At 56.9% G+C, this 25737-nt stretch overlaps 1 protein-coding gene across 1 annotated transcript; it reads left to right on the forward strand.

Annotated features, from left to right (window-relative positions):
• Positions 1-9631: 9631 nt before the first annotated feature.
• On the forward strand, positions 9632-11353 carry LOC137469745 (olfactory receptor 52I2-like). The gene has a single exon (XM_068182779.1). The coding sequence runs from the start codon at positions 10415-10417 to the stop codon at positions 11351-11353; it is 939 nt and encodes a 312-aa protein (XP_068038880.1). The 5' UTR covers positions 9632-10414.
• Positions 11354-25737: the final 14384 nt, after the last annotated feature.

Below are 25737 nucleotides of genomic sequence, written 5' to 3' on the forward strand. Positions count from 1 at the left end.
GTTTCTATTTCTGCTCCTTGTTTTTCCCATGTGGAATGTGTTTGGAGAATTGTTCACCTGGGGTGATTGCTTGGTTGGATTGTGGTGAGGATGATTTGAGCTGATGGCCAATCCAACCCACCTGTGGCTGGACTCTCAGAGAGGGTCACCAGTTGTGGGTTAGTTAGATATGGTAGCTAGAAAAGTAGGTTTGTAGATTTAATATCTCCTTTAATAGTATATTAATGGATTATAGCATCGTTATAATAAAGAAATCATTCAGCCTTCTGAGCTGGAGTCACACATCAGCATTTCTCCCCACTGGGTTCGCCTGCATTTTACAATAGGGGTGGATGAAGTACACGTGGGCGAGGCAGGGCTGGAAATGGCGCACAGCGCGGCCAGCACGGTGGGCAGGGCGCACGGGGCCAGCGCCAGGTCTGTCAGCGCCAGCGGGGACAGGAGGTGGCACCGGGGCACCGTGGCCTGCTGCGCCCTGCTCTGATGGCCCAGAGCGGGTAGCGGCTGCCCAGCAGCACCAGCGGGTACAGGCAGCTCAGGGGCACTGCCAGCCAGGAGCTGCCCTCTGCCAGCCTGGGAATGCTGCCCAGGATCAGGGGCAGGGGCTGGACCCAGTCCTGTTGGAAGAGGACATTCCACGAAGGTCTGCAAATGAAAGTGGGGAGGGCAGGCTCCTGGGAGCCAAAGCGCCCTGAGCAGCTGCACGCATTGGAGACCATCCCATCCATCAGATACGAGGAAGATAGCAGATAACTTCTTCCTCATTTCTGGACAGATATTAGGAAGGGACTCTTCCCTGGCAGGGTGGGCAGGGGCTGGGATGGAATTCCCAGAGCAGCTGGGGCTGCCCCTGGATCCCTGGCAGTGCCCAAGGCCAGGCTGGACACTGGGGCTGGAGCAGCCTGGGACAGTGGAAGATGTCCCTGCCATGGCAGGGGTGGCACTGGGTGGGCTGTGAGGTCCCTCCCAACCCAAACTGGGATTCCATGACTGTGATCGATGAAGGAAAAGCCACAGTGGAGCAGCCTCAGGATCACCATTGCCAGGGCTGTGCACAGCAGCAGACAACAAGGGACAGCAGTGGGACGTTTAAGTGTCTTCCCCTGCTGCAGTCCCCTTTAAATACCCACATTTTCAGGAGATTGGTGCTCAGCCCTTTGGGAGGTTCCCCAACGCTTCTCAGCAGCACAAACAGGCTGGGTGTTCCTGCCTGGGGTAGGAGGAGAGCTGGGATGGAGCCCGGGAGATCAGGGAATGGGGCTGGCTGCCCCCATGGCAGCAGCCTTGGCCACGCTGGCTCCTGAGGGATGAGGCACCCGGCAGGGGAGGGAAGGGAAGGGAGGGCGGAGGAAAACGAAAAGGCAGGGAAAAGTCCATGTTTGAAGAGTCCATGCTGAACCTAGTGGGGTGGGACCACAAGAGACAACATCTCCCCCAGAGAGGAGATGCAGCCCCATTAAGTGTGAGTCTGTGCTGATTGCTTCCCCTTGGTTTCAGTTTGGCAGAGTGGTTGATGTTTTAGGGAGCTTTATCGGCAAGACCTGCGGGTCAATTATCCAAACCAGCCCCGAGGGAAGGAAAATGCCATCTGTACTTCTCAGCTCCAACAAGATTAAATTGAAAGGAAGAAATTCGGAGGCTCAAATAAAAGAAAATCTGAATCCCAGAATCCCAGGATCCCTGAGGCTGGAAACCCAGCCCATGGAGTCCCACCTTGTCCCCAGCCCAGAGCTCTGAGTGCCACCTCCAGGGGACACCTGCAGGGATGGGCACTCCAAAGCTCCCTGGGCAGCCCCTGCCCAGGCCTGAGCAGCCTTTCCATGGGGAAATTCCTGCTGCTGGCCAAGCTGAGCCTGCCCTGGCCCAGCCTGAGGCTGTTCCCTCTCCTCCTGTCCCTGTTCCCTGGCAGCACAGCCCGACCCCCCGGCTGTCCCCTCCTGGCAGGAGCTGTGCAGAGCCACAAGGTCCCCCCTGAGCCTCCTTTGCTCCAGGCTCAGCCCCTTCCCAGCTCCCTCAGGAATTCTCCAGCCCCTTCCCAGCTCCCTTCCCTGCCCTGGACATGCTCCAGCCCCTCCAGGTCTCTCTTTCTCTGAGGGACACTGGAGATGAAACGATGTTCCACCTGCCCTGGGGCTGTTAGAGAACTCCCCAGCAGATCCCAGTCCCTCTGTAAGGGTGCTGCAGCCTCACGCCATCAGGAGCTGCGGTGCTCAGCCACAGGAGGCACCTGGGGGCAGCCAGGGCATTTCCAGAGCAATGTTCCGAGCAGGCTCTCTGTAGTGCAGGTACATCAGTGCCTGCTACAAACTCCAGCTGAGCAGCTGATGGTGGCTCAGCTCGGCTCTGCCCTCCCCACAGCTGGCCAGGGGGAAGGAGTGGGGCTCTGATCAGCTGGGAGTTAACACTTTTTGCATAATTGAGGAGCACAGATTGATTAAAATTTGTCTCAGACTCCTCATAGAATCCCAGACTGGATTGGGTGGGAAGGGACCTTAAATCCCACCCAGTGCCACCCCTGCCATGGCAGGGACACCTTCCACTGTCCCAGGCTGCTCCAAGCCCCAGTGTCCAACGTGGCCGTGGAAATTTCCAGATATCCAGGGGCAGCCACACCTGCTCATGAACCACTTGAGAGAATGAGGGGAATTTGTAATTTTTGCCCCAGGTGGACCTTTAGGGTCCTTTTTCATCAGAATCAGCACAGAAAGGTTTGAAGGGACTATAAAGATTGCCCAGCTCCACCCCCTGCCCCAAGCCCACCTGTAGATATGTCATCAAAGAGAATATTTAGCAAAGCAATTTGCTCCCAGCACTTTCCTTACATGCTGTTTGTTGCTTCTGCCAGAGACTTCTGTAAATTCTGCTTTGGATCAAGCCCTCACAGAAATTGCCCTTTCAGAGGAACGAGATCCCTGTTTCCTTCAGGCAGCCCAGCTGTACTTACCCAGGTGCCAGCAGAGGACACGGGAGGGGACCAGGGCCAGCCCTGGCTGCTCACAGGGCTGGGAAGCTGCATTTAAGCAGTCACAAATCCTGCAGAGCTCCCCCAGGGACTCACAGCTCATGCCTTTGTCCTCCAGGGTGTGAGCACCACAGGAATGCCTACGAGCTTTTCCTTGTCTTCTCTGAATAAACATCACCGTGCAAAAATGGGAGGAGAGAGAGATTTGGGGCAGTGGAGGGAGAAAAAAGTAGCAAAAACGATGTACATGGTAAATTCACAGGTTTTCACCCTGCTCTGTGAAAATTTTGCATTTGGGAAGTGAAGTGATCCAGCCCTGGTGCCTTCCTCCCCTGGCTGCCCCGTGCAGCTCCCTGATTTATTCCAAGGGAGATTTTATATCTGTGTATTTGCACGTGGGTCTATATCACATTTAGAGAGAGAGAGCTACAGAGAAGGGGGGGGACGGGACTACACACCAGGAAACAAGAGCAAAATCCCCAAAAGGCTTCTAAAGAAAGCACAGACCAAGAAGGCAGTCACAGGATTCATAGAACCATCACGGAATCACAGAATGGTTTGGGTGGGAAGGCACCTCAGAGCTCACTTCCTTCCTCCCCACCTCCCATGGCTCACACCTCCTGATTCATAATCACAAATGGTGTTTTGATTTTATTTTTTTTTTATAATGTGATGAGTTTCACACAGACATGGTGAGTGATGGGGTACAGAGCTGTAGGGTGGTGGGGTGCTCCCATTGGCTGTGGGGGAGCCTCCAGCTGCCTGTCCCACACCTTTGAGAGGGCACAGCCCAGAGCTCTGAGTGTTCCAGGGCCTGGAGGGGCTCCAGGAGAGCTGCAGAGGGACTGGGGACAAGGCCTGGAGGGACAGGAGCCAGGGAATGGCTCCCACTGCCAGAGGGCAGGGCTGGATGGGACACTGGGAGGTGTCTCTGCCATGGCAGGGGTAGCACTGGGTGGGATTTGAGGTTCCAAACCATTTTGTGATCCTATGATAAAACCAGGACAAGAGCAAACACCCTCAGGCTGGGCCAGGGCAGGCTCAGCTTGGCCAGCAGCAGGAATTTCCCCATGGAAAGGCTGCTCAGGCCTGGGCAGGGGCTGCCCAGGGAGCTTTGGAGTGCCCATCCCTGCAGGTGTCCCCTGGAGGTGGCACTCAGAGCTCTGGGCTGGGGACAAGGTGGGACTGCATGGGCTGGGAGGGCTTTTCCAGCCTTTCTGATTCCAGAGTCTGGCACTCTGCACAGGTTTGGGAAGGTCCTGGCTCCACCTGTCCACATCACCATGGGCAACGTCTACATCCTGGTGCCCACTGTGCCCACTCCCATCACCTGTGGTGTGAGGACCAAGCAGATACACAGAAGGATCCTGACTCCCATTTAAATTTTCAAGGCAGAGGTTCCTGTTGGGACCCCACTGGGAAGGTTTGGGCATGGGAAGGGGCTCCTCAGCCGTCCCCGGGCTGGCTCTCAGCACAGAGAACTGTGATTTATGGCTGCTCATCCTGCAGCAAAGGCATGCACTGGGGCTGCAGGAAAGGGCTGCAGCAGCCCGGCAGCTGATGGGTTTGTGAGGCACTCAAAGCCTGTCAGGAACACGTAGCTGGGACGTGCTCCTTCCCTTGCAGCACATCCCTGAGTGACACTCATACAGCACAAAGCATTCATCTACAATTAACCATTGTGTCATCTTTCTCTTGCATTTAATCACTGCCTATAATTTGGAAATTTATTTTTGGAAGAAGAAAAATCAATAACACTTTGTGGAAGCAGAAAGTTCTAGCACAAACCCAATTAAGATCTTCATTTCCTGAATTAGGAACAAATTAACTCATTATCCACACAGCAAAATCATATTTGCAAGGAGCAGCTCGCGATGTTTGTGGGGAGGTGTTTTGGGGTGGGTTTTGGCAATGTGCAGGGTGCCCAGGAGGGAGCTCTGGGCTGTCCTGTGCCAGGCACAAGTGGTTCCACACGGATCGGGAACTGACCCATCATAAAATCATGGAATTCCAGACTGGTTTGGGTTGGGAAGGACCTCAGAGCCCACCCAGTGCCACCCCTGCCATGGCAGGGACACCTCCCACTGTGCCAGGCTGCTCCCAGCCCCAGTGTCCAGCCTGGCCTTGGGCACTGCCAGGGGTAGGAAGCTGTGGTGCCTTTGTGTAAACATATTTATCATAAAGGGCAGAAAATATCAAACAGAGCAGGTACATCCCTGAAGGGTCTGCACCCCTGAAGGGCCCCACCTGAGCTGGTACACCCCCACAGGAATGAACCCACACTGAATTTGACTGTCTAGTTTATCACTTCATCTCTCAGCATCTCAAATTCCCCCATGATCCTGTGTATCCAGTACTCTGGGTATAGGGAGGTTCATAAAAAGCTTCAAAACAACCTAATTCCATCCTTTCCTGTATGTGCAAAGCTCAGTTCCTTCGCAGCTAAATTGGGAACCTCCCACAGGTGTGAAAAATTACTATTTATATAATTTATATATATTCAAATATTATATTTGTATATTTTTTCCTTCCTTGGCCATGGGCTCTGTGCTGGAGACAGAGCTGCTGAGGACACCTTGGGGAAAGCAAACACAGACCCTACAAAACCCTGTGACCCTCAGGGCAGCAGGGGCCACCTGGTTGTGGGGATTTCTTACCTGCTGGGCTGGGCTGGCAAGAGCTGGATCAGGGATTCAGCAGTAAAATAGGCCAGATTTGCTCTTGTGCCTCATGAGGAACCACCTTTTGTATCAGTACAGATTGATAAATATTCCAGTTCTGCAGTTACTTGTTCTAAGACTTGGGGGAAATAAAGGAGGTAGGTACATTAAATCAGTGGAAATATTATGGATTTCATTATGTTCAGCATCTCTCAGAGCTGCTGATTTGTGTTTGATCTGTGAATCAGCTCTGCAGCGGCCCCACACATCAATAACTAATTCAGGCAAAAGAAATTGTGCCGAAGTCATAGGAGGACAAGCACAACAGAAAAGACAGATTAAAAAATCAGTGTTCTCATGTTTGTGTTCTTCCCCATGAGCTGGAGCTAGTCTTCCTCAGAATCCCCAAATCCCTGAGGCTGGAAAAGCCCTCCCAGCCCATGCGGTCCCACCTTGTCCCCGCCCAGAGCTCTGAGTGCCACCTCCAGGGGACACCTGCAGGGATGGGCACTCCAAAGCTCCCTGGGCAGCCCCTGCCCAGGCCTGAGCAGCCTTTCCATGGGGAAATTCCTGCTGCTGGCCAAGCTGAGCCTGCCCTGGCCCAGCCTGAGGCTGTTCCCTCTCCTCCTGTCCCTGTTCCCTGGAGCAGAGCCCGACCCCCCGGCTGTCCCCTCCTGGGACACCTCCCACTGCCCCAGGCTGCTCCAGCCCCAGTGTCCAGCCTGGCCTTGGGCACTGCCAGGGATCCAGGGGCAGCCCCAGCTGCTCTGGGAATTCCATCCCAGCCCCTGCCCACCCTGCCAGGGAACAATTCCCAATTCCCAGTCTCCCATCCAGCCCTGCCCTCTGGCAGTGGGAGCCATTCCCTGGCTCCTGTCCCTCCAGGCCTTGTCCCCAGTCCCTCTCCAGCTCTCCTGGAGCCCCTTCAGGCCCTGGCAGGGGCTCTGAGCTCTCCCTGGAGCTTCTCCTCTCCAGGTGAGCACCCCCAGCTCTCCCAGCCTGGCTCCAGAGGGGCTCCAGCCCTGGAGCAGCTCTGAGGTCTCCTCTGGACTGGCTCCAGCACTTCCATGTCCACCCAGGGTTAAAATATTCCCCTGTATGGGCCAGCATCTGTTTGGCATCTTGGTGCTGGGACAGACATCACCCCCGCAGTGGGAGTAATGTGTTTGTTTATCATTTCTCTTCCTGGCTATTCCCAGGCAGCAGCTTCTCCCCCGTGATGATTCAGTCCCTCAAGTCCCAGCAGTGATTAGGGACATCAGCTTCCTTAAGACGCTTAAATATTTCCACGCAGGTCTTTTGCAGGTGGAGGCGTTACCTGTGGGACAGAAGCAGTACCTGCAGATGTGGCAGCTGCAGGCAGGATCAGGTCACACATCATTCTGGGTATGTATTTTTTACTTTTAACCTGGTGTTGGGGCAGTCTTTTTAAGTGCAAAGCCACGCTCTGAGCCAAGCTCGAACTTCAGCTAAATGAAGGTGGAATATGAAAGAATCCACCCAGAAAAGCTGCTGGGCAGCAGTGCCAATACATCTAAGTGGGCTTTGGCTCTGATGGAGGTAGTGAGCTACTTCATGACCCCCAGGCATCCCAGATTTAGTGAAATTTGTGGTCAAGACCTGCCAGTCGCACAGCTGCAACCACCACTGGCTGCCTCATTTAGGTTAATTACAACAGTGCTGATTATCTGGCTCTTCCTTAGTTAAACCTACCTCAAACAAGCTGCAGACACGCAGGTGTGACGTCTGCCAGTCCTGTCACCTGGGCTGACCTGCAATTCCCAGCTCCAGTCCATCCCCTGTGCTTGCACACACCCAGGAACGGCAAACATGCTTGGGAGGAGAATGGACAGTTGGGAAAAGTCCTGAGCTCTGGTGAGATACAGGCTTGTAGCAAGGAAAAAACGCTGGGATGGGCGATTTGGGGTGAGTGATTTGGGGTGAGTTCAGAGTTACAGCAGTGGGGAGCCCGAACCCACCTGGCTGCACCCTCCTGCCAGGGAGCTGTGGAGAGCCAGAAGGGCCCCCTGAGTCTGAAGGAGCAGCTGCTCCAGGTGGGATGCTTCACACAGGGCTGGGACCTGGTACTGGACACCTCTGTGTGTGCATGGCCCTGAGAAGAGTCAGTTTAGATGGGATACTGGGCAGGAATTGTTCCCTGGGAGGGTGCTGAGGGGCACAGGGTACCCTGGATCCCTGGCAGTGCCCAAGGCCAGGCTGGACACTGGGGCTTGGAGCAGCCTGGCACAGTGTGGTGGAGGTGTCCCTGCCATGGCAGGGGTGGCACTGGGTGGGCTCTGAGGCCCCTCCCAGCCTAAGCCAGTGTGGGATTCTGCAATAAGGAAATAAGGCTGGAGCAGCACTGTGAACCAGAAGGACCCAGTAAAGCTGAGCCTGGCTGAGCAGCATTATTTAATAACCTGGAGGCTTTGTTACTGAGGATGAAGTGCAGAAACTGCTGCCAGAGGATCAAGTACCTCAGAGAGGGAGGAGGGAGGGAGGAGCTGTTTTTTCCCAAGCTCAGGATTACAGGATCTCAGACGTGTTTGCCCTTTCCAAACAAACAATTCCAGCACGAGACGTGTTTCCTGCTGGAGTGGCTTGTGCCAGCTGCCAGTGGGGTCACAGCTGCCAGGCTGGAAACAGAGTCCTCTGAGCAATAAACCATCATCAACACCATCGTCCGGGCAGCGTTGTCACAATACTGGCTTTGCAGTGCTTGGCCTCACATGGCCAGTGACGATGGCTGAGCCAGGCACAAAAACCTCTTGGTTTGTGTTCCTGACTGGAGCCAGGCACAAAAACCTCTTGGTTTGTGTTCCTGACTGGAGCCAGGCACAAAAACCTCTTGGTTTGTGTTCCTGACTGGAGCCAGGCACAAAAACCTCTTGGTTTGTGTTCCTGACTGGAGCCAGGCACAAAAACCTCTTGGTTTGTGTTCCTGACTGGAGCCAGGCACAAAAACCTCTTGGTTTGTGTCGTGGGGAGGACTCAAAGTGACTTAGAGGAGAGATTAAACCATTCTGGGGTCAAGCAAGTCAAATGCCTGGAAAGCTGAAGGGATGAGGTCTGGCCCTTTGGAATTTTGGCTAAAGCAGAGGATACAAGTGCCTGAGAAAATTGCATCCCATCCCCAAACTGCCAGCAGCCCGGTTTAACCCTTCCATGCCTGTGTTCCCTGTAAAACAGCACAAGTCACAGCATTTCCTGCTTGTGCCGAGGGCTGGAGGGGAGGCAGGGGACACAACACTGGTTTTCCTCTCATACAGGGACAGGCACCCCGAGGTGGGATGCCCATCCAGAGAGGGGCTCCAGCAAGGTGGTTTGGGGCTCCAGCAGGACCAGCCCCACAGCTGACGGTGCTGTTTCACTCAGGGCTCCAGGCCAGGGAAAGCCTCAGCCCATGTGCAGGAGCATCAGCTCTTCCAGCAAAAGTCCTCTGGCAGCACCAGCACCTGCTGATGGTGCACAGGCACATCCCATTGCCCAAGGTGGGGGTCACACGGGACACCCAGCCCAGAACACGGCGTGGTTGCCACCTGCACAGGTGTGTGGGTGAGCAGAGTCCTGCTGAGCTCATCCTCCAAGCGCTCTGGGTCTCCTTCTCCCACCTCAGGTTCTTACCCTGATGGAAAATAAATGTGCTCGACCCTGAGTTTGTAAGTGCCAGGCTGTGGAGGGGAGGGATGGAGGGAGGCAGCAGCCAGGGGCCAGCCCGGGATGGGATGGGAGATAACTCCCATGTGTTTAGGCTAAGAGCGTGTGAGTTTGTGCCTTGCCAGGGACAGCTTGCTCTGTACTGGAACGCTCCTGGTGCATGATCCTCCAGGCAAAATCTCCAGGTGAATCTGGTGTGTCAGCAGGGTCTGGTGTGTCAGCACTGCCTGGTCTTTGCTGCTTTCTGGGGAGAAGCAGCAGGAAAATTTTCAGCACAAAGGAAGGTGTAGATCCTGCCCACCACAATCAAGACTCTTCCTGTCCCTCCAGAACAATTCTCTGGAGTTTCTATGTTACCTTCAAGCTTCTCCCATCTGAATAAACCCTCAGAAACTGGTGTTTTCTTCTGCCTGCCTGCCTTTGCAGGCTTCTGTCATGGGCAGATGACAGAAGGCAGAGCAGCAAAAGGGAATTTCATGATCACGTTTAATGTCCCAGAGCACTGTTTTGCTCTACAAATTTGGAGGAATTTCCTGTGCTGGCCCCATTGAGGGAAGCCAGGGCTGGAAGATGACCTTGCTCTCCTTGTTCTCTCCTCTTGCAGCTCATTTCAGGATGTCAGCTGAGCCCTGGCAAGCAACCAACAAGTGAATAAGCCCTTCACAAGCAGCAGACTAAAAGTGCCACCATCCCTGGTGGCACAACCTGAAACATGAACTTCTTCCCCTCATAGCAATTTCCTAGCCACAACAACCCCATTTATTCTGCATTTCTGACCCAATTTCCCTAGTTGGTGATCATAGAATCCCCAAATCCCTGTGGCTGGCAAAGCCCTCCCAGCCCATGCAGTCCCAGCTGTGCCCCATGCCCACCTTGTCCCCAGCCCAGAGCTCTGAGTGCCACCTCCAGGGGACACCTGCAGGGATGAGCACTCCAAAGCTCCCTGGGCAGCCCCTGCCCAGGCCTGAGCAGCCTTTCCATGAAGAAAGCATGATATGCTGTTTCACACATCATAATAATTATGTGGATTCCTGATCTGGCTCTTGCACTGATGCAGAGTCCCCATCTTATCCCTCTGGTACCTCGGGACTCAAAATTGGTGTATATTTTCAAACATAAATGAAGATTCTCCTGAATGGCTTCTGATTCCTTCAACAGGAGCTCCTCCTCCTTCATCCTGGTGGGTGTCCCTGGCCTGGAAGCTTTCTCCACCTGTCTGGGCATCCTTTTCTGCTTGGCCTACATCCTTGCCATGGTAGGAAATGGGGCTGTTTTGCTGGTCCTGGGGCTGGACAAGGCCCTGCAGGCCCCCACCCATTGCTTCCTGGCCATGCTGGCGGCCACCGACGTGGTCATGGTAACATCCGTCATCCCCAAGATGCTGAGCATGCTCTGGCTGGGCTCTGCTGAGATTGGCTCCGTGGCCTGCTTTGTGCAGATGTTCCTGGTTCACTCCACGACAGCCGAGGAGTCGGGGGTGCTGCTGGCCATGGCCGTTGACCGCTACGTTGCCGTCTGTCACCCTCTCAGGTACCATGCCCTCCTGAACGGCCGGCGCGTGTCCCAGATCGGCCTGGCCATCGTGCTGAGGGCTGTCCTGTGCATGGTGCCCCTGACGGGGCTGCTGACGTCCCTGCCCTACTGCGGCTCCCGCCTGGTGCCCCACTCCTACTGCGAGCACATGGCTGTGGCCAGCCTGGCCTGCGCCGGCCCGGGGACCAGCGGCCTCTACAGCGTGGCCGTGTCCTCCCTGCTGGTGGGGATGGACGCGGCTTTCATTGCCGTGTCCTACGGGATGATCCTGAGAGCTGTCCTGGGGAAGGAGTCTCTCGGGAAGGCCCTGAGCACCTGCGGCTGCCACCTCTGCGTGGTGCTGCTGTTCTACGTGCCCGGGATCGTGTCCATCTATTGCCAGCAGTTCCCTGGCGCCGTGCCTGTGCGTGTGCAGGTCCTGCTGGCCGACCTGTACCTGACCCTGCCCGCCGCGCTCAACCCCCTGGTGTACAGCATGAGGAGCGGGCAGATCCGCCGGGCCCTGCTCAGAATGCTCTCGCCCAGGAAGGTCTGTGCCTGATGCAGGAGCCCGTGGTTCTCATCCCTGCAAGGGCAGCCCCAGCTGCTGTCCCAGGGAGAGCACCTGGGAGCAGGAGCAGGCAGGAGGGAGGACTCGTCAGCTCTAATGAGCCCCTGCTCTGCTCCGTGACAGAGTTATCTGGGACTGGGAGCAAGAGCACACAGCAGCTCCTCCTTCCCTTCTCCCTCTCCAGGTGGTAGGGAGCAGCAAGAACCCAGCTTGAGTTCAGAGATGTTCCCAGGGCCAGGGACAGCCCTGTGATAATCTCAGGACTCCAGGTGCACCTGTGTCAACACACAGATTCCCGATCCAACTGGAGAGATGTCTTCTGTGTTGTCCTCTTTAGTCCCCCCAGACCTTCCCTGAGGTTCTCCTCTCTGAGCCCCTCTTGCATAAGAGGCTGAGAGGACCGTGGATTGTGGCTGAGCCCTGACCAGCTTTTCCGGGTTTCTGGATGTTGATGGAAACTGAGCACACCCAAAGCTGCACTCTCCAAAGCGCTCTGTCCCTGCAGAGTCACAGTCACCAAGGGTGGGAGACCCCAGCTGGGAGTGAGGTGGAGGAGGAGCAGAGGGTGAGGCTGGGGGCTGTACCCACGGGGTGCTCTGGCACCGGCACAGGCTGCCCAGGGAAGTGGTGGAATTACCGTTCCTGGAAGTTCAAATAGTATGTGGACGGGACATGTGTTAGTGGTGGGCTTGGAAGTGCTGGGGGAATGGCTGGATTTGATGGTCTGAGGGGGTTTTTCCAAACCTAATGACTGTGATTAATGCAAGGAATCTGAAGGAAATCACCAGACACGGGGTGTTTCCTCTGCAGCAAAGCTGTGGGACAAGTCCCATCCTGCCCAGACACATCTGGGGCAGAGCTCCTCAGGGTCAACCCCAAAGTCATGGCAATGAAAGAGCTGGGTGCAGCAAAATTCATTCCTCTGACCTCCTCTGGGTGTCTTGGAGCGACCTGGTGATGTCCAAGAGCTACCACGATGCAACAGCCCTGCCCAGAGCAGCTGGGGCTGCCCCTGGATCCAAGGCCAGGCTGGACACTGGGGCTGGAGCAGCCTGGCACAGTGGGAGGTGTCCCTGCCATGGCAGGGGTGGCACTGGGTGGGCTTTGAGGTCCTTCCCAGCCCAAACCATCCCATCATTCTTTGACTTCTGCCCTAAAATCACTGTTTGTGCCCACAGCTATGAAGGTGATCTGAAGGACTGGTTCCAGTCACAGTCCAGCACTGTGGCCACAGCTGCCACAAATCCCACCCAAAACGCCTTCTTTCAGGCTTTACTTCTACATTAAAATTAAAGTTCAGTGCATTGCTTTCTGTTTCAAAACTGGTTTGAATATGTCATTCTTCACCTCAAACACATTTTTTTCTTTGTGGTATTTATCTGACTTTCTGCTGCATCTCAGAAACCACTTGACTGAATGTTTCTGCTGCCCAAATTTGCACTTGTTCTCCTATGCTGAATTTGCACATTTTGGGTTTACACTGCCTGGGGCTTGGGAGAGCCTGGTGGGGACATGGATAACCCATTCCATGGCATGACCTTGGTACTGAAAGCCAGCAGAGGCTTCCAGCCAGCAGTGCAGCAGGTCTGTGAATGAACCTGCTCCGGCATTCCCCAGGCAAACGCAAGAAAGGGCTTTTAGCTCTGCTGGAGGCAACTGCACATTCCTGTCTGGCTCAGCCGTCAAGACCAGGTTGGACAGGGCTTGGAGCAGCCTGGTCTAAGGAAGGTGTCCCTGCCCATGGCAGGGGTGGAATGAGATGAGCTTTAACGTCCTTTCAGTCATTCTATGATCTCCTCGCACGTGCCATTCATTAAAGAGATGATGAGCTTGAGATGATGAGATGAGATATGGGAGAGAGGTTGTTACAGAGGAGCCTGGAGAGGCCGTGCCTTTGGGAATCCCCCTCTGGATACTCCCACTGGCGTTTCCCAGGGTGATCTATGCACAGCCCTGGAGCACAGGAGCTGTCTCTTCCTGCTGCGGCCGTCCCCACGGTGGAGCTGAGCATGGATAGAGCCGGCTGGGTGCTGGTGGCAGACCGGGCACGGCAGTGCCCCAGGGCAGGGGGATGTCAGCATCCAGCCTGGAGCCCACACAGTGCGAGAGAGCCAGGAAAAAAGGCACTAGCTGGAAATTTCTTCCTATCAAACCAAATTGCCATTCTAACACTGCCGGATTCTGATTCTCTGCATATCTTTTTAGGTAAAAATAGGACTGGAGTTTTAAAAAGTAAACAAATAAACATCAAACCTTTTAACTAAACTCAGAAATTACTGCAAAGGAGTTGACTTGTTTCTGATTGTATAATTAATCCATAACTAGCTGAACACACATTTTCTGTAATACAAACTAGGATTTCAACCGTGGATAATATTCTTTATGCCTTGACACAAGAGCAGGTACGGGGATGGAAAGGTGCCATGGCAGGGGTGGCACTGGGTGGGCTGTGAGGTCCCTCCAACCCAAACCAGGCCGTTCTGTGGTTTTATGGTGGTTCTGACAGCTGCATTTTGAGGTCTCTGGATCATCTGGTTCTGGTACTTCCCAGGAGCGTCCCTGTGGCAGCTCCTCACCTGAGGGCAGCGGGCAGAGCAGCTCTCTCAGGTACCTGGCGGAGAAACCTTTCACTGGGCAGAAAATGGAATCAGGCTTGTTTGGCAGCAGCTGCTTCCTGCAGCCCGCGTTGATTGCCCTAATTTAATTTGATTCCAAGCCTTTCATTCTCTATTGACTGAATCACCCGTTAAGTTCCTGGGCTTTCCGCTGGGCTCTGACGTCAGGGTGACAATTGCAGCCTATCCCATCAGTGTCCCTGCTCCCCAGGGATCATCCCGAGAAGTGCCCGCAGCCCCAGCCTGCCGGAGCTCCTGAAGTTGGGCAGGGCCCACCAAAGACCTCTGGAGATGCTTTTCCTGTCATGTCAATGATCCAAGCCAGCGGCTGTTTGTGTTTTATTTTAGCAGAGGGTGTTTAACACCGTTTAAAGCTGCCAGTCAAGTAAATGCCATTAAGAAATAAAGTTCTCTGATTGTCTTTCTCTCAGGGAGGCTGGGACCTCCCTGCTCCATGCAGAGGACAGGTGCCTTTGTCTGCTTTGATCTGACTTCACTTAACAGCTTCCAACTCTTATCAGGTCACAGAACCTTGACAATGTGCAAAAAAAGCCCCAGTAAGAGAGATATGGAACTGGTGAAGGGAGATGAGGAAGTGCAGTGCTCTGGGCCTTCCGTTTGTGCTGATTTTATATCTTTTAGTTTCTCAAGGGCTGTGCCATAAGGGTTCTCTGGCCAGGAGAAGGCAGGAGAAGGATGCCATGGCCAGGAGGAGCAGACAGATAGTGTTAAAGAGGAGGACAAGCAGAAGGCTATAACCCTGAGGGGGATCAGCACCTGTGTGCCAGTCAGTGGATGGATATTCTCCCCGACCTCTGCATGCCCACTAACCTGGACACTCCAATTGCTGCCAGACCCACAAATCTGGACAGTCCAATTCCTTCCAGACCCACAAATCTGGACAGTCCAATTCCTTCCAGACCCACAAATCCGGATAGTCCAATTCCTTCCAGACCCACAAATCTGGACAGTCCAATTCCTTCCAGACCCACAAATCCGGATAGTCCAATTCCTTCCAGACCCACAAATCTGGACAGTCCAATTCCTTCCAGACCCACAAATCTGGACAGTCCAATTTCTTCCAGACCCACAAATCTGGACAGTCCAATTCCTTCCAGACCCACAAATCCGGATAGTCCAATTTCTTCCAGACCCACAAATCCGGACAGTCCAATTTCTTCCAGGCAAGCATAATTTAGTAAATCCCGTGAGGTCCAGAGGGTAAAAATTCGGTGTAACTGGAGGGGGTTTGATGGGACCTGCTCTGCACGGTTTGGCCTTCAGTCCCACACACGGGTGAGGGAGGAGCAGGGGTAGAACCATTTTAACTGGGCTCTCCATGGCTGGGACTTCCAGCCAGAGCAGCCAGTGGTGCCCGTGTCCCCCAGGGTCAGGCCACAGCAGGGAGCACCATTTCCCTGGCTGCAGTTTCAGTCACCCAGTTTCACCCAGACATGGTGCAGCTCCTGCACGACCCAAAGGAACATCAGGTGAACCTGTGAGACCTGGACATGCCAAGTCCTCTCTCTGAGCAGGAGGGAGGACTCGCTTGAGCTCTGCCACAAAAATGCTTCTGAAGGTTGGGCAGGGGCCAAAGAGCCCTGGGACCTTGGTGGCCTCAGCAGTTCTGGCTTAAGGTTGTACCTGATGTTTTAAAGGTCTGAACCAACCTAAAGAATTCTGTGATTCTGGGATTATTCCCTGTTTCTGCCCACTGAGAGTGGCAATAGTGGCAAGAAGCCACAGCAGGGCAGGACACCATGGTGCCAGCCTGTAACAGACATGGACATGGCAAGGGCTGGAGAAGAGGAGTCTGAGGGGAGACCTTGTTGGAGTCTTCAACATCCTCCTGAGGACAGCCAGCTCCGATCTCTGCTCTGGGACAGGGACAGCACCCAGGGAGCGCCGGGGGCTGGGCCAGGGCACCTCAGGCTGGAGAGCAGGGAAAGGTTCTTCCCCAGAGGGGGCTGGCACTGCCCAGGCTCCCCAGGGAATGGGCACGGCCCCGAGGCTGCCAGAGCTCCAGGAGCCTTTGGACAGCGCTGCCAGGGATGCCCAGGCTGGGGTTGGTGGGGGTCTGGGCAGGGCAGGGCTGGCACTGGATGGTCCCTGTGGGTCAATCCCACTCAGGATATTCTGGGATTCTGAGTCCTCTGGGATGTGCTGATCACAGCACCAGTTCCAAGCCTGACTGCAGTTAAGAGGTTCTGAAAAGTTTTTCCTGAAAACCAGAATAAAATTCCCTGATGCCATGGGCACTGTGGTCACAGTGGTGGTGGCCCAAATCCCAACCTTTCTGTCACAGTCACAGGGAGCTGCAGCAGGGGACAACGATGTAGCCTGGGCTGTGTGTGCCATGCCAGCCCCCCGCCAATCCAACACCAACCCCCCATCTTTCCTCCTGACGGACATCCCTGGCCTGGAATTTTCCAGGATTTCCATCCCGTTCTGTGTCACTGGCATCATGGCTGTGCTGGGAAACATCCTGGTGCTCCTGGCCGTGCTCCTGCACGAGCCCATGTTCTGTTTCACTGCCATGGTGGCCGTCATCGACCTCATCCTCTCCACTGCCGTCGTTCCCATGATGCGGGGCATGTTGGGTTTGGGCAACTGTTCCTTTGGCCAATGCACTCCTCCCTTCCAAGATACTACTTGGAAATCATGGAATTCCAGGATGGTTTGTGTTGGGAGGGACCTCAGAGCCCACCCAGTGCCAGCCCTGCCATGGCAGGGACACCTCCCACTGTGCCAGGCTGCTCCAGCCCCAGTGTCCAGCCTGGCCTTGGGCACTGCCAGGGATCCAGGGGCAGCCCCAGCTGCTCCGGGCACCCTGTGCCAGGGCCTGCCCACCCTCCCAGGGAGGGATCTCCTCCCAGTATCCCATCAAAATCTCTCCTCTCTTAATTAAAGGCATTCCCCCTTGTCCCATCACTGTCCATGGAATGCCCACCATGCCCAAGTCTCTCCTGTACTGGAGAGCCCAGCACAGGACCCAGCAGTGCAGGTATGGCCTCTCCAGTGGTGAGCAGGAGGGAAGGTCCATCTCCTTGTCCCTGCTGGCACTGCTCCTGCTGATGCACTGTTGGACCCTTTGCTCCTGGCCACCTGCTGTCCCCCAGGTGTCCCCCAGGCCCTTCCCTGCTGCTTTTCCAGCCAGGTGACCCCAGCCTGTGCTGGTGCTGGGTTCCTTCCCCAATCCTGTCAGGGCTTTGCACTCATCCTGGCTGAACTCAGAGGTTCCTGTTGTCCCATTTCTCCATCCTGTGGAGTCCCTCTGGATGCCAGCACAGCCACCAGGTGAGCCTGCTGCTTCTGCATGTGCTTAGAAAGGCTGGTCCTGGCTGAGGAACCCCAAGGGGTGGTCAGGATGTGTCCCTGATGCCTGTGATTCCACTGCCCAGCCAGGGCAGGACTGGGCTTGTGAAGTGAGGACTCTGCAGACACAACCCCAACAAAAAACAGCGCTGGGGCAAGGCCCCAGCGGCTGGGGACTGCTGCCTTTTGGGAAGTTTGGGGAACAGCGTTTCCCCAGCACCATGGGAAGGTGGACAGGAGCCCCACTGCACAGGTGCTTGGGACAGGGCTGACACGGCGCAGGGGTGACACGGAGCCGTGGTGACATGGGACCGTGGTGACATGGGACCATGGTGACAAGGAGCAGTGGTGACACGGGGCTATGGTTACATGGGGCTGTGGTGACACGGGGCTGTGGTGACACGGGGCAGGGGTGACATGGAGGCGTGGTGACATGGGGCAGTGGTGACATGGGGCAGTGGTGACACAGGGCCATGGTGACATGGGGCTATGGTTACATGGGGCAGGGGTGACATGGGGCAGGGGTGACATCGGGCAGTGGTGACATGGGGCAGTGGTGACATGGGGCTATGGTTATATGGGGCAGGGGTGACACGGGGCTGTGGTGACACGGGACTGTGGTGACACGGGGCTGTGGTGACACGGGGCAGGGGTGACATGGAGGCGTGGTGACATGGGGCTGTGGTGACACGGGGCAGCTCCTGGGTCTGGGTTCATCCATGCCCAGGTTCCTCCATGAAGGAGCCCCAAGGAAAAAGGCCCTTTCCCATGTTTACCTGCAGAGGAGCCCGAGCCCAGCAGGGACAGCAGAGTAACGAGCCTCAGGACAATTCCAGCTGAGCCTCAGGACAATTCCAGCTGAGCCTCAGGATGATTCCAGCTGAGCCTCAGGACAGTTCCAGCTCAGCCTCAGGACAATTCCAGCTCTGAGCCTCAGGACGGTTCCAGCTCTGAGCCAGGGTTCACTTGCTCGTTTTGAGCTGCTTTGGGTGAAGTGCTCAAAGCAAACAGCTGAGCCCTGCAGGTGCTGGGGCGGGTGGGTGTGCGCTGGCTGGTCAGAGATGGGCGGGGGACACGGAGTCCCTGCAAGGAGTGGCTTTGGGCAGTGCCCCCAGTCCTGGCCATGCATGGTGGGGTCTCTGCTCCCCCCACAGCTGGTTGCAAAGCTGCAAAGCCTTTGCAATGCCAGCATCCCTGAACCACCACGGCCCCTCAAGGTCATGGAATCACAGAAGGTTTGGGTTGGAGGGGACCTCAAAGCTCACCAGTGCCACCCCTGCCATGGCAGGGAGACCTTCCACTGCCCCAGGCACTCCAAGCTCCTTGCCTGGGGACACTGATTTGGCTGCAGCTCCCTGGGCAGAGCTGGCACAGACCCCTCAAGCACAGTGACCATACACAGAGCCAGCTGTGGGACGGCAGGAAAGAGCTGGGTGAGCAGGGACAAATCCCAGAGTTTCAGTGAGTCCAGCACTGGCTGTCAGGGGCCCAGACTACCCCAGCTCCCACCCATCCTCCTGCCTGGACCAGCCCAGAACCTGCACCATCCCTCCACCACAGCCATAGCCCAGACTCAGGTCACTCAGAATTAATGTTTATTCAATTCCAGTTCAATTACCACTGCCCAGCAGCATTTCCTTGCATGCCTGTAGTGTACAGCCTTCTCGGGACCTGCAGCACAAACGGTCCCGTTTGGCACCACCCCAACTCCCGCTCTGCTGCTGGGGGCTGGAGCTGCCACTGGCACAGCTTTTCCCATTTTACCGTGGCTTTATTAGCCCCTGAAACTGCCTCAGCTGGGTGGCTTTGGGGAGGGCGGCTTTGGCTTCTCCAGGAAAGTTTCTGCTTGACTCGTGCTCCCGGCAGCAGGAGCTGCCCCGCACGGATCCGCTCCGGGGATGGAGGGATGGAGGGATGGAGGGATGGAGGGATGGAGGGATGGAGCAGCCCCGGCAGCAGGAGGGGCCGGGGGACCCCCGGGACACCCCGCGACGGTCCCTGCCTGGCCACGACGGGCACCGAGGAACAGCGAGGAACATGCCTCCTTCTGGAGAGGAGACGGGGAGAGAAGGGAACAGAGCTGGAGCTGGGAAGGAGCTGATTACCGGGAGAGTTCGTCCGGGACCAGGGTCCTGCAGCCGCGGCTCTGCGATGACCGATGGCGGCGGGGACAGTCCCGCAGCGCCACCGGCCCAGACTGATGGAAAGTCCCCAGGGCGCATCCCCGGTGACAAGCCGGTCGGTGACAAACCCGTCGGTGACAAACTCGTCGGTGACAATGCTGTTAATTGGCCCCTGGGCAGCGGCGGGGGGGCCGCAGCCGCCCGGCCAGCAGCGCTCAATGCTCCTGGGGCCAGACCTGTAATTACCAGCCCGCTCCTTAGCGCTAATTGGACTCTCCCAGGAAGGGAACCTGATGGAAAAAACACAATAAGCAAAGTTCAATTGCTTTTAACTTTGACTTGTTGGAAAGCGCGGGGAGGGCAGTGAGTCAGCGGGACGGGGGCGGGGAGGGGATGGGAATGGGGAGGGGACGGGAATGGGAACGGGACGCTGCTGCCTCCGCCACCGTCACACGTCCCAGACCCTGGGCAGGGTGAGGGCACAGGCTCCAGAGCCGCTGGCAGTGTCACACATCCCAGACCCTGGGCAGGGTGAGGGCACAGGCTCCAGAGCCGCTGGCAGTGTCACACATCCCAGACCCTGGGCAGGGTGAGGGCACAGGCTCCAGAGCCGCTGGCAGTGTCACACATCCCAAACCCTGGGCAGGGTGAGGGCACAGGCTCCGGGGCCGCTGGCAGTGTCACACATCCCAAACCCTGGGCAGGGTGAGGGCACAGGCTCTGGGGCCGCTGGCAGTGTCACACATCCCAAACCCTGGGCAGGGTGAGGGCACAGGCTCCAGAGCCGCTGGCAGTGTCACACATCCCAAACCCTGGGCAGGGTGAGGGCACAGGCTCCAGAGCCGCTGGCAGTGTCACACATCCCAAACCCTGGGCAGGGTGAGGGCACAGGCTCCGGGGCCGCTGGCAGTGTCACACGTCCCAAACCCTGGGCAGGGTGAGGACACAGGCTCCGGGGCCGCTGGCAGTGTCACACATCCCAAACCCTGGGCAGGGTGAGGGCACAGGCTCCGGGGCCGCTGGCAGTGTCACACATCCCAAACCCTGGGCAGGGTGAGGGCACAGGCTCCAGAGCCGCTGGCAGTGTCACACATCCCAAACCCTGGGCAGGGTGAGGGCACAGGCTCCAGAGCCGCTGGCAGTGTCACACATCCCAAACCCTGGGCAGGGTGAGGACACAGGCTCCAGAGCCGCTGGCAGTGTCACACATCCCAAACCCTGGGCAGGGTGAGGGCACAGGCTCCGGGGCCGCTGGCAGTGTCACACATCCCAAACCCTGGGCAGGGTGAGGACACAGGCTCCGGGGCCGCTGGCAGTGTCACACGTCCCAAACCCTGGGCAGGGTGAGGGCACAGGCTCCAGAGCCGCTGGCAGTGTCACACATCCCAAACCCTGGGCAGGGTGAGGGCACAGGCTCCGGGGCCGCTGGCAGTGTCCCCCGGGGCAGGAGCAGGTCCTGGGGCCAGGCCAGCACGGCGACGCTGTGTCACACTCCCTGCAGTGCCCCCCGGCAGGGGTGGCACCGGGGGAGCTCTCAGGTCGCATCCAACCCAAACCATTCCTTAATTCCATGAGCACCCCTCCAGCAGGACTCTGGCCCTTCGGAGCTGCCGGTGCCTCTGCAAGGGGGGCTTCGGGGGGTGTCACTCTCTGCTGACAAGTGACCACAGGACCCAGGAGGTCGCCCTGCCCCGCTGCTGCTGCTGGTGATGATGATGATGACGCTCGCACTGCCAGGCTCTCTGCGAAGGAACACAATAAATGGATGCCACTCCCAGCCTCTCCCCTGTGCCGAGGGCGAGCAGCAGCCGGGCCGGGCCGCCCGGGGAGCACGGCGGTCACACCGGGCATGGCACTAAGTGCGGATCGCAGGAGGCCCCTCCTGGCCACAAGGCAGCGCTGCCACCGCGCTGCAGTGCCACCACTTTGCTGTCACCTCCCTGCCACCCTCTGCCACTTCCTTGCCACCTGCTGTCACCTCCCTGTACTGTCACCACCTCGCTGTCACCGCTGCCACCTCCCTGCATTGCCATCCCTTGTCTCCCTGTGCCACTCCCTTGCCGCCCCTGTCACCACCCTGAACTGCCACCCTATGCCCACTCTCGGGCATGGGCAGCAGCACAGGGGCTTCAGGCTGGGTTTGCACCCAGGACTTGCCTGAGGACAGCTCTGGGAACAGCCCTGAGCTTGGCATTGACCTCCTCCGACCCAAGTCAGAACCATGGAGTCACACAAGGTTTGGGTTGGAGAGAGCCCACCCAGTGCCACCCCTGCCATGGCAGGGACACCTCCCACTGTGCCAGGCTGCTCCAGCCCCAGTGTCCAGCCTGGCCTTGGGCACTGCCAGGGATCCAGGGGCAGCCCCAGCTGCTCTGGGAATTCCATCCCAGCCCCTGCCCACCCTGCCAGGGAACAATTCCCAATTCCCAGTCTCCCATCCAGCCCTGCCCTCTGGCAGTGGGAGCCATTCCCTGGCTCCTGTCCCTCCAGGCCTTGTCCCCAGTCCCTCTCCAGCTCTCCTGGAGCCCCTTCAGGCCCTGGCAGGGGCTCTGAGCTCTCCCTGGAGCTTCTCCTCTCCAGCTGAGCACCTCCAGCTCTCCAGCCTCAGCTGATCCACTGAGCTCTCTTGGCCTTCAGTCAGGGGGGTCTGGGCTGTGGCTCACCTGTGGCAGGTCCCTGTGCCCAGCTGGGACTGGCTTAGGGGCACTCATGGCAAGGGAACAGCCAGGACCGGTGTCCAGGAGCCTTCTGGTGCTGTTTGACTCACTTTACTCCCAGCTGCTCACAGGCCTGGCCAGGATGAGCTCCAGGGGGCCCTGCCCGTGTGACAGCTCCCTCAGTGTCCCATCCTCTGGTGACAATCACAGGGGATCCCAGGACAAGAGCCAAATGTGGATAAATGCTTCCCGTTCTGCTTTTCCAACCTGCCTGTCTGCTGAGGCTCTCAGGGATCCTGTGTGCTCCACACGCGGCAGAGGAAGCTGTGGAGAGGCTGTGGAACAGCCTCAGCTTCCATGGAAACCCAGAGCGAGCTCACAGGAATCCAGATTCGGTGCCCTGGAGGTGTCACACGGTGGGAGCTGGGAGTGCAGAGCTGCCCAGCCTGACCCGAGGGGAGCAAAGACAGAGACAGAGGTTGTGGGGGAACACCACGAGGGCTGTGGAGGAACACCACGAGGACTGTGGAGGAACACCACAATTTGGTGGAGCTGACGGGGTGTAAAAAAGCACCCAAGCCTGGCACCCAGACTGGGAGACACTGTCAAACCCAGCATGAACCACACAGCAGAGGACAAGAGACCTTTATGCCAGGGAAAACCTCTTCACCTGAACATCCCCGGGTGGCGGCAGAGCTCTCCAGGAGCATCCAGCCAGAGGGCAACCTCTGCTTGTTTTCCATTCCGATGTTTCCTCTCAGGGGCTGAGACTGCAGCACGTGGAGTGCAAAGCAAAGGGACAAGCTGCCAGAACTGGGGGCTGTGAACGGGGTTTGAGACCCTCCCTGTGCTGCCGGGGGCAGATCCAGCTCACAGGGGCCCAGCCCTGTGCTGGACACCTGTCGTGATCTGTGATATTTAGATGCTCCCGAGATTGTAGAAAGTCTCTGTCTTTCAGCCCCGCTGCCAAAGAAGGAATCACAATTCATCTGTGCTGGTTTTCAAGGTTGTTTATTTCTTCTTATCGAAAATATTTTCTTTCTGACCTGCAGCAGGTCTGTCTCGCAGGACAGCGTGCAGGGCGCTGTACCGGGCGGTTCCTGACCCCCTGCCAGGGTCCCAGACCCTCTGGGCAGCCAGAGGGATGCTCTGGATTCCCACAGACACCTGATCCTGCACCCTTGGACAGGTGCCTTTCCCAGCCTGCCCGGCTGTGGGGCTGGTTTGGCCCCACGTCCTCACTGTGCGGCCACACCGACTGGCACCGATGTCCCTGTGGCCTCGGCAGGGTGCCCGCGGTGGCCAGGGAGGGAACCCCAGTGAGCCAGGGCTGGTGCAACACTGGCACATCCCAGTTTCCAGATTTTGTGTCATCCAGTTCAAGCACTGAGAAAAGGGACAGCTGTTCCATAGGCAAGGCCCACAAGGCTGGTCGCACTGTCCCCAGGGGCTCAAAAGGTGATGCTGCGATGTCCGACCTCCCAGACACAACACTGCCCCAGACCTCTCCCTTCCTCTGCAGCAGTTTCACCCCTTCCATCCCTAACTCAGAGCACTTGCTCTGGTTTATGTCAATTTTGAAGTATTTCATTATTTCCACAATACCTTTGGTTGGGTTATCTTACTTGAGCCCTCCCCCTGCAGTCAGGAATTTTCCCTAGGGACTTTGGCTCTTTTGTTCTAATTATATTAATGTCATCATTAGCTCTCAGCCTGACTAACCCCAAGCACCCTCTATGTGTAATGTGTGTCTGTGCTTATAACCCCCCTGCCAAATCGGGGCTGGATTTCTCCCAAGCCGAGCTCCTCTGTGACTCAGCCAGTAAATCACGGAATGGCAGAAGGTTTGGGCAGGGAGGGGAAGGACTGGTTGGTGTCTCCAGGTTCCATCCTGTTGTGGTTTCTGCAGGTCCTGGATTCAAACCTGGCAGTTCCCCCCATCCCCTCACTGCAGCACAGCCTTGGATGAGCCGGGACCCAGCGAGGGACTCTGCTCCCCCTCCTCAGACCACTGGAGCCAAACGCTGGGGGGCCCTGGGGCCTGGGGGGACCTTGGCTGTCTCTCTCAGGTGCTGAAGCAGTTCAGACCTTCCCTGGCCGTGACTGCTTTACGCGGCAGCCAGGTTTGCAGGGATATCCACAGGAGCAGCCCCCGGGCAGAGCCCTGCCCCCAGCTCACTCCCTCGGCCTCATCAACACCATTCCAAGCCTTCCAGCACTTAATTCCTGCCAGGCATCTGAGCCTGGGCCCAAATTAATGAGCAGCTCCACGTCTCCACACCTACAAGGTGTTGCTGTGCGTGGCGACGAGGTTTGTAGGGAAGCAGGAGAGAGCGGAGCTGCCAGATGAATATTAAAGCCAAAGAGCTGCTCGGCAATATTTTATGCTTTTACTGAGTTTGACTTCTATGCTTGTGGGGAAAAAAAAAAAATAAAATCCTGGGCAATGCAAGGACTCCAGGGAATTAGTATCTTCCCCCAGCATAAAAGCCTCATTTTTTATGGAACACAAATGAGTTCTGTGCAGACAGAGAGGTCTGGGAGCACCTTGCTCTATTTGCCAGGTGATATTTCTAAGTGTCTACAGAAAGTTGGGAGGACCGTGAAGTGATGCATAAAAAAAATTGTAATTTTTAAAATAGGAAAATAGATGGAAAAGGGCCGGGGACTGGGGGAGAGCTCCTTGTTTGCCTGCTGCATTGCAGATGCAGAGTTAAGGATCTCCATTAGGCTTTGCTGCCATAAATTAAGAAGCATCAAACACACAGAGACAAAAAGGCAAGGAAAGAAGTCAGAGATCTTACCGCTCCAGGTCAGGGCTCCGAGAGAATTCCCGGGCAGAGCCCACGGCTTCAGTGGTGGGGTGAAACCTGGGGCCAAGGGCTGCCCTCACCCCGGAGCAGGAGGGGTTTCAGGTGGCCTTGACAACGGGGCAGAGCCCAAAATTCACTAGGATTTGGTTCCACCAGCGAAACCCGGCCAAAAGCTGGGGAAGTTCCAAACTTCATGGGGAACAGCACAGATTCCAAAGGGGGAAGTCGCAGGGCATGCCTGCCCAGAGGAAATGAGGAGCAGGTTCCAGGGCAGCTCTCGCAATATCACCTGGATCCTGGCTCCAGGCACACATTCCCGAGACCGTGCTGAGCTGGGGCTGCCAGGTGTCCCTGGGACTGCAGGGACAGGCTCCCATCTTCCCTGACACCGCAGCAGCTTCCCCTTGCCTGGGCTCCCCAGTGTTCCTGTCCCCTGTGCCTGCTGAGCCCCCAGAGGATCCCAGGGCAGCTGGGCTGTGGGCTCAGTGGGATGGACGCCGTGGGTACATCCTGACAGACAGACAGACAGACAGCTTCATGTACTGGGCAGCTTGCAGCTCTGGGATAATTTCCCAGGAATGAGTTGAAGCCACCGGACAGGAGAGCTCCAGTCTTGGGAGCAGCAGGAATGCACCAAGCTGCCCAGTGCCACGGGGCTTGGAGAGAAAAGCCTGGGAAGGCTGTCCGTGCTGGGAAAGGCCGAGGGAAAACACGAGGGCTGCTGCCACTCAGGTCAGGTGAGGTTCGGGGACCTCCGGGGAGGTTTGGGGAGGTCGGGGGAGGTTTGGGGACGTTCGGGGAGGTTTGGGGACGTCCGGGGACGTTCGGGGAGGTCAGGGGAGGTTTGGGGAG

The sequence above is a fragment of the Anomalospiza imberbis genome, chromosome 2 (assembly GCF_031753505.1).
Source record: "Anomalospiza imberbis isolate Cuckoo-Finch-1a 21T00152 chromosome 2, ASM3175350v1, whole genome shotgun sequence".
NCBI classification, from domain to species: domain Eukaryota; kingdom Metazoa; phylum Chordata; class Aves; order Passeriformes; family Viduidae; genus Anomalospiza; species Anomalospiza imberbis.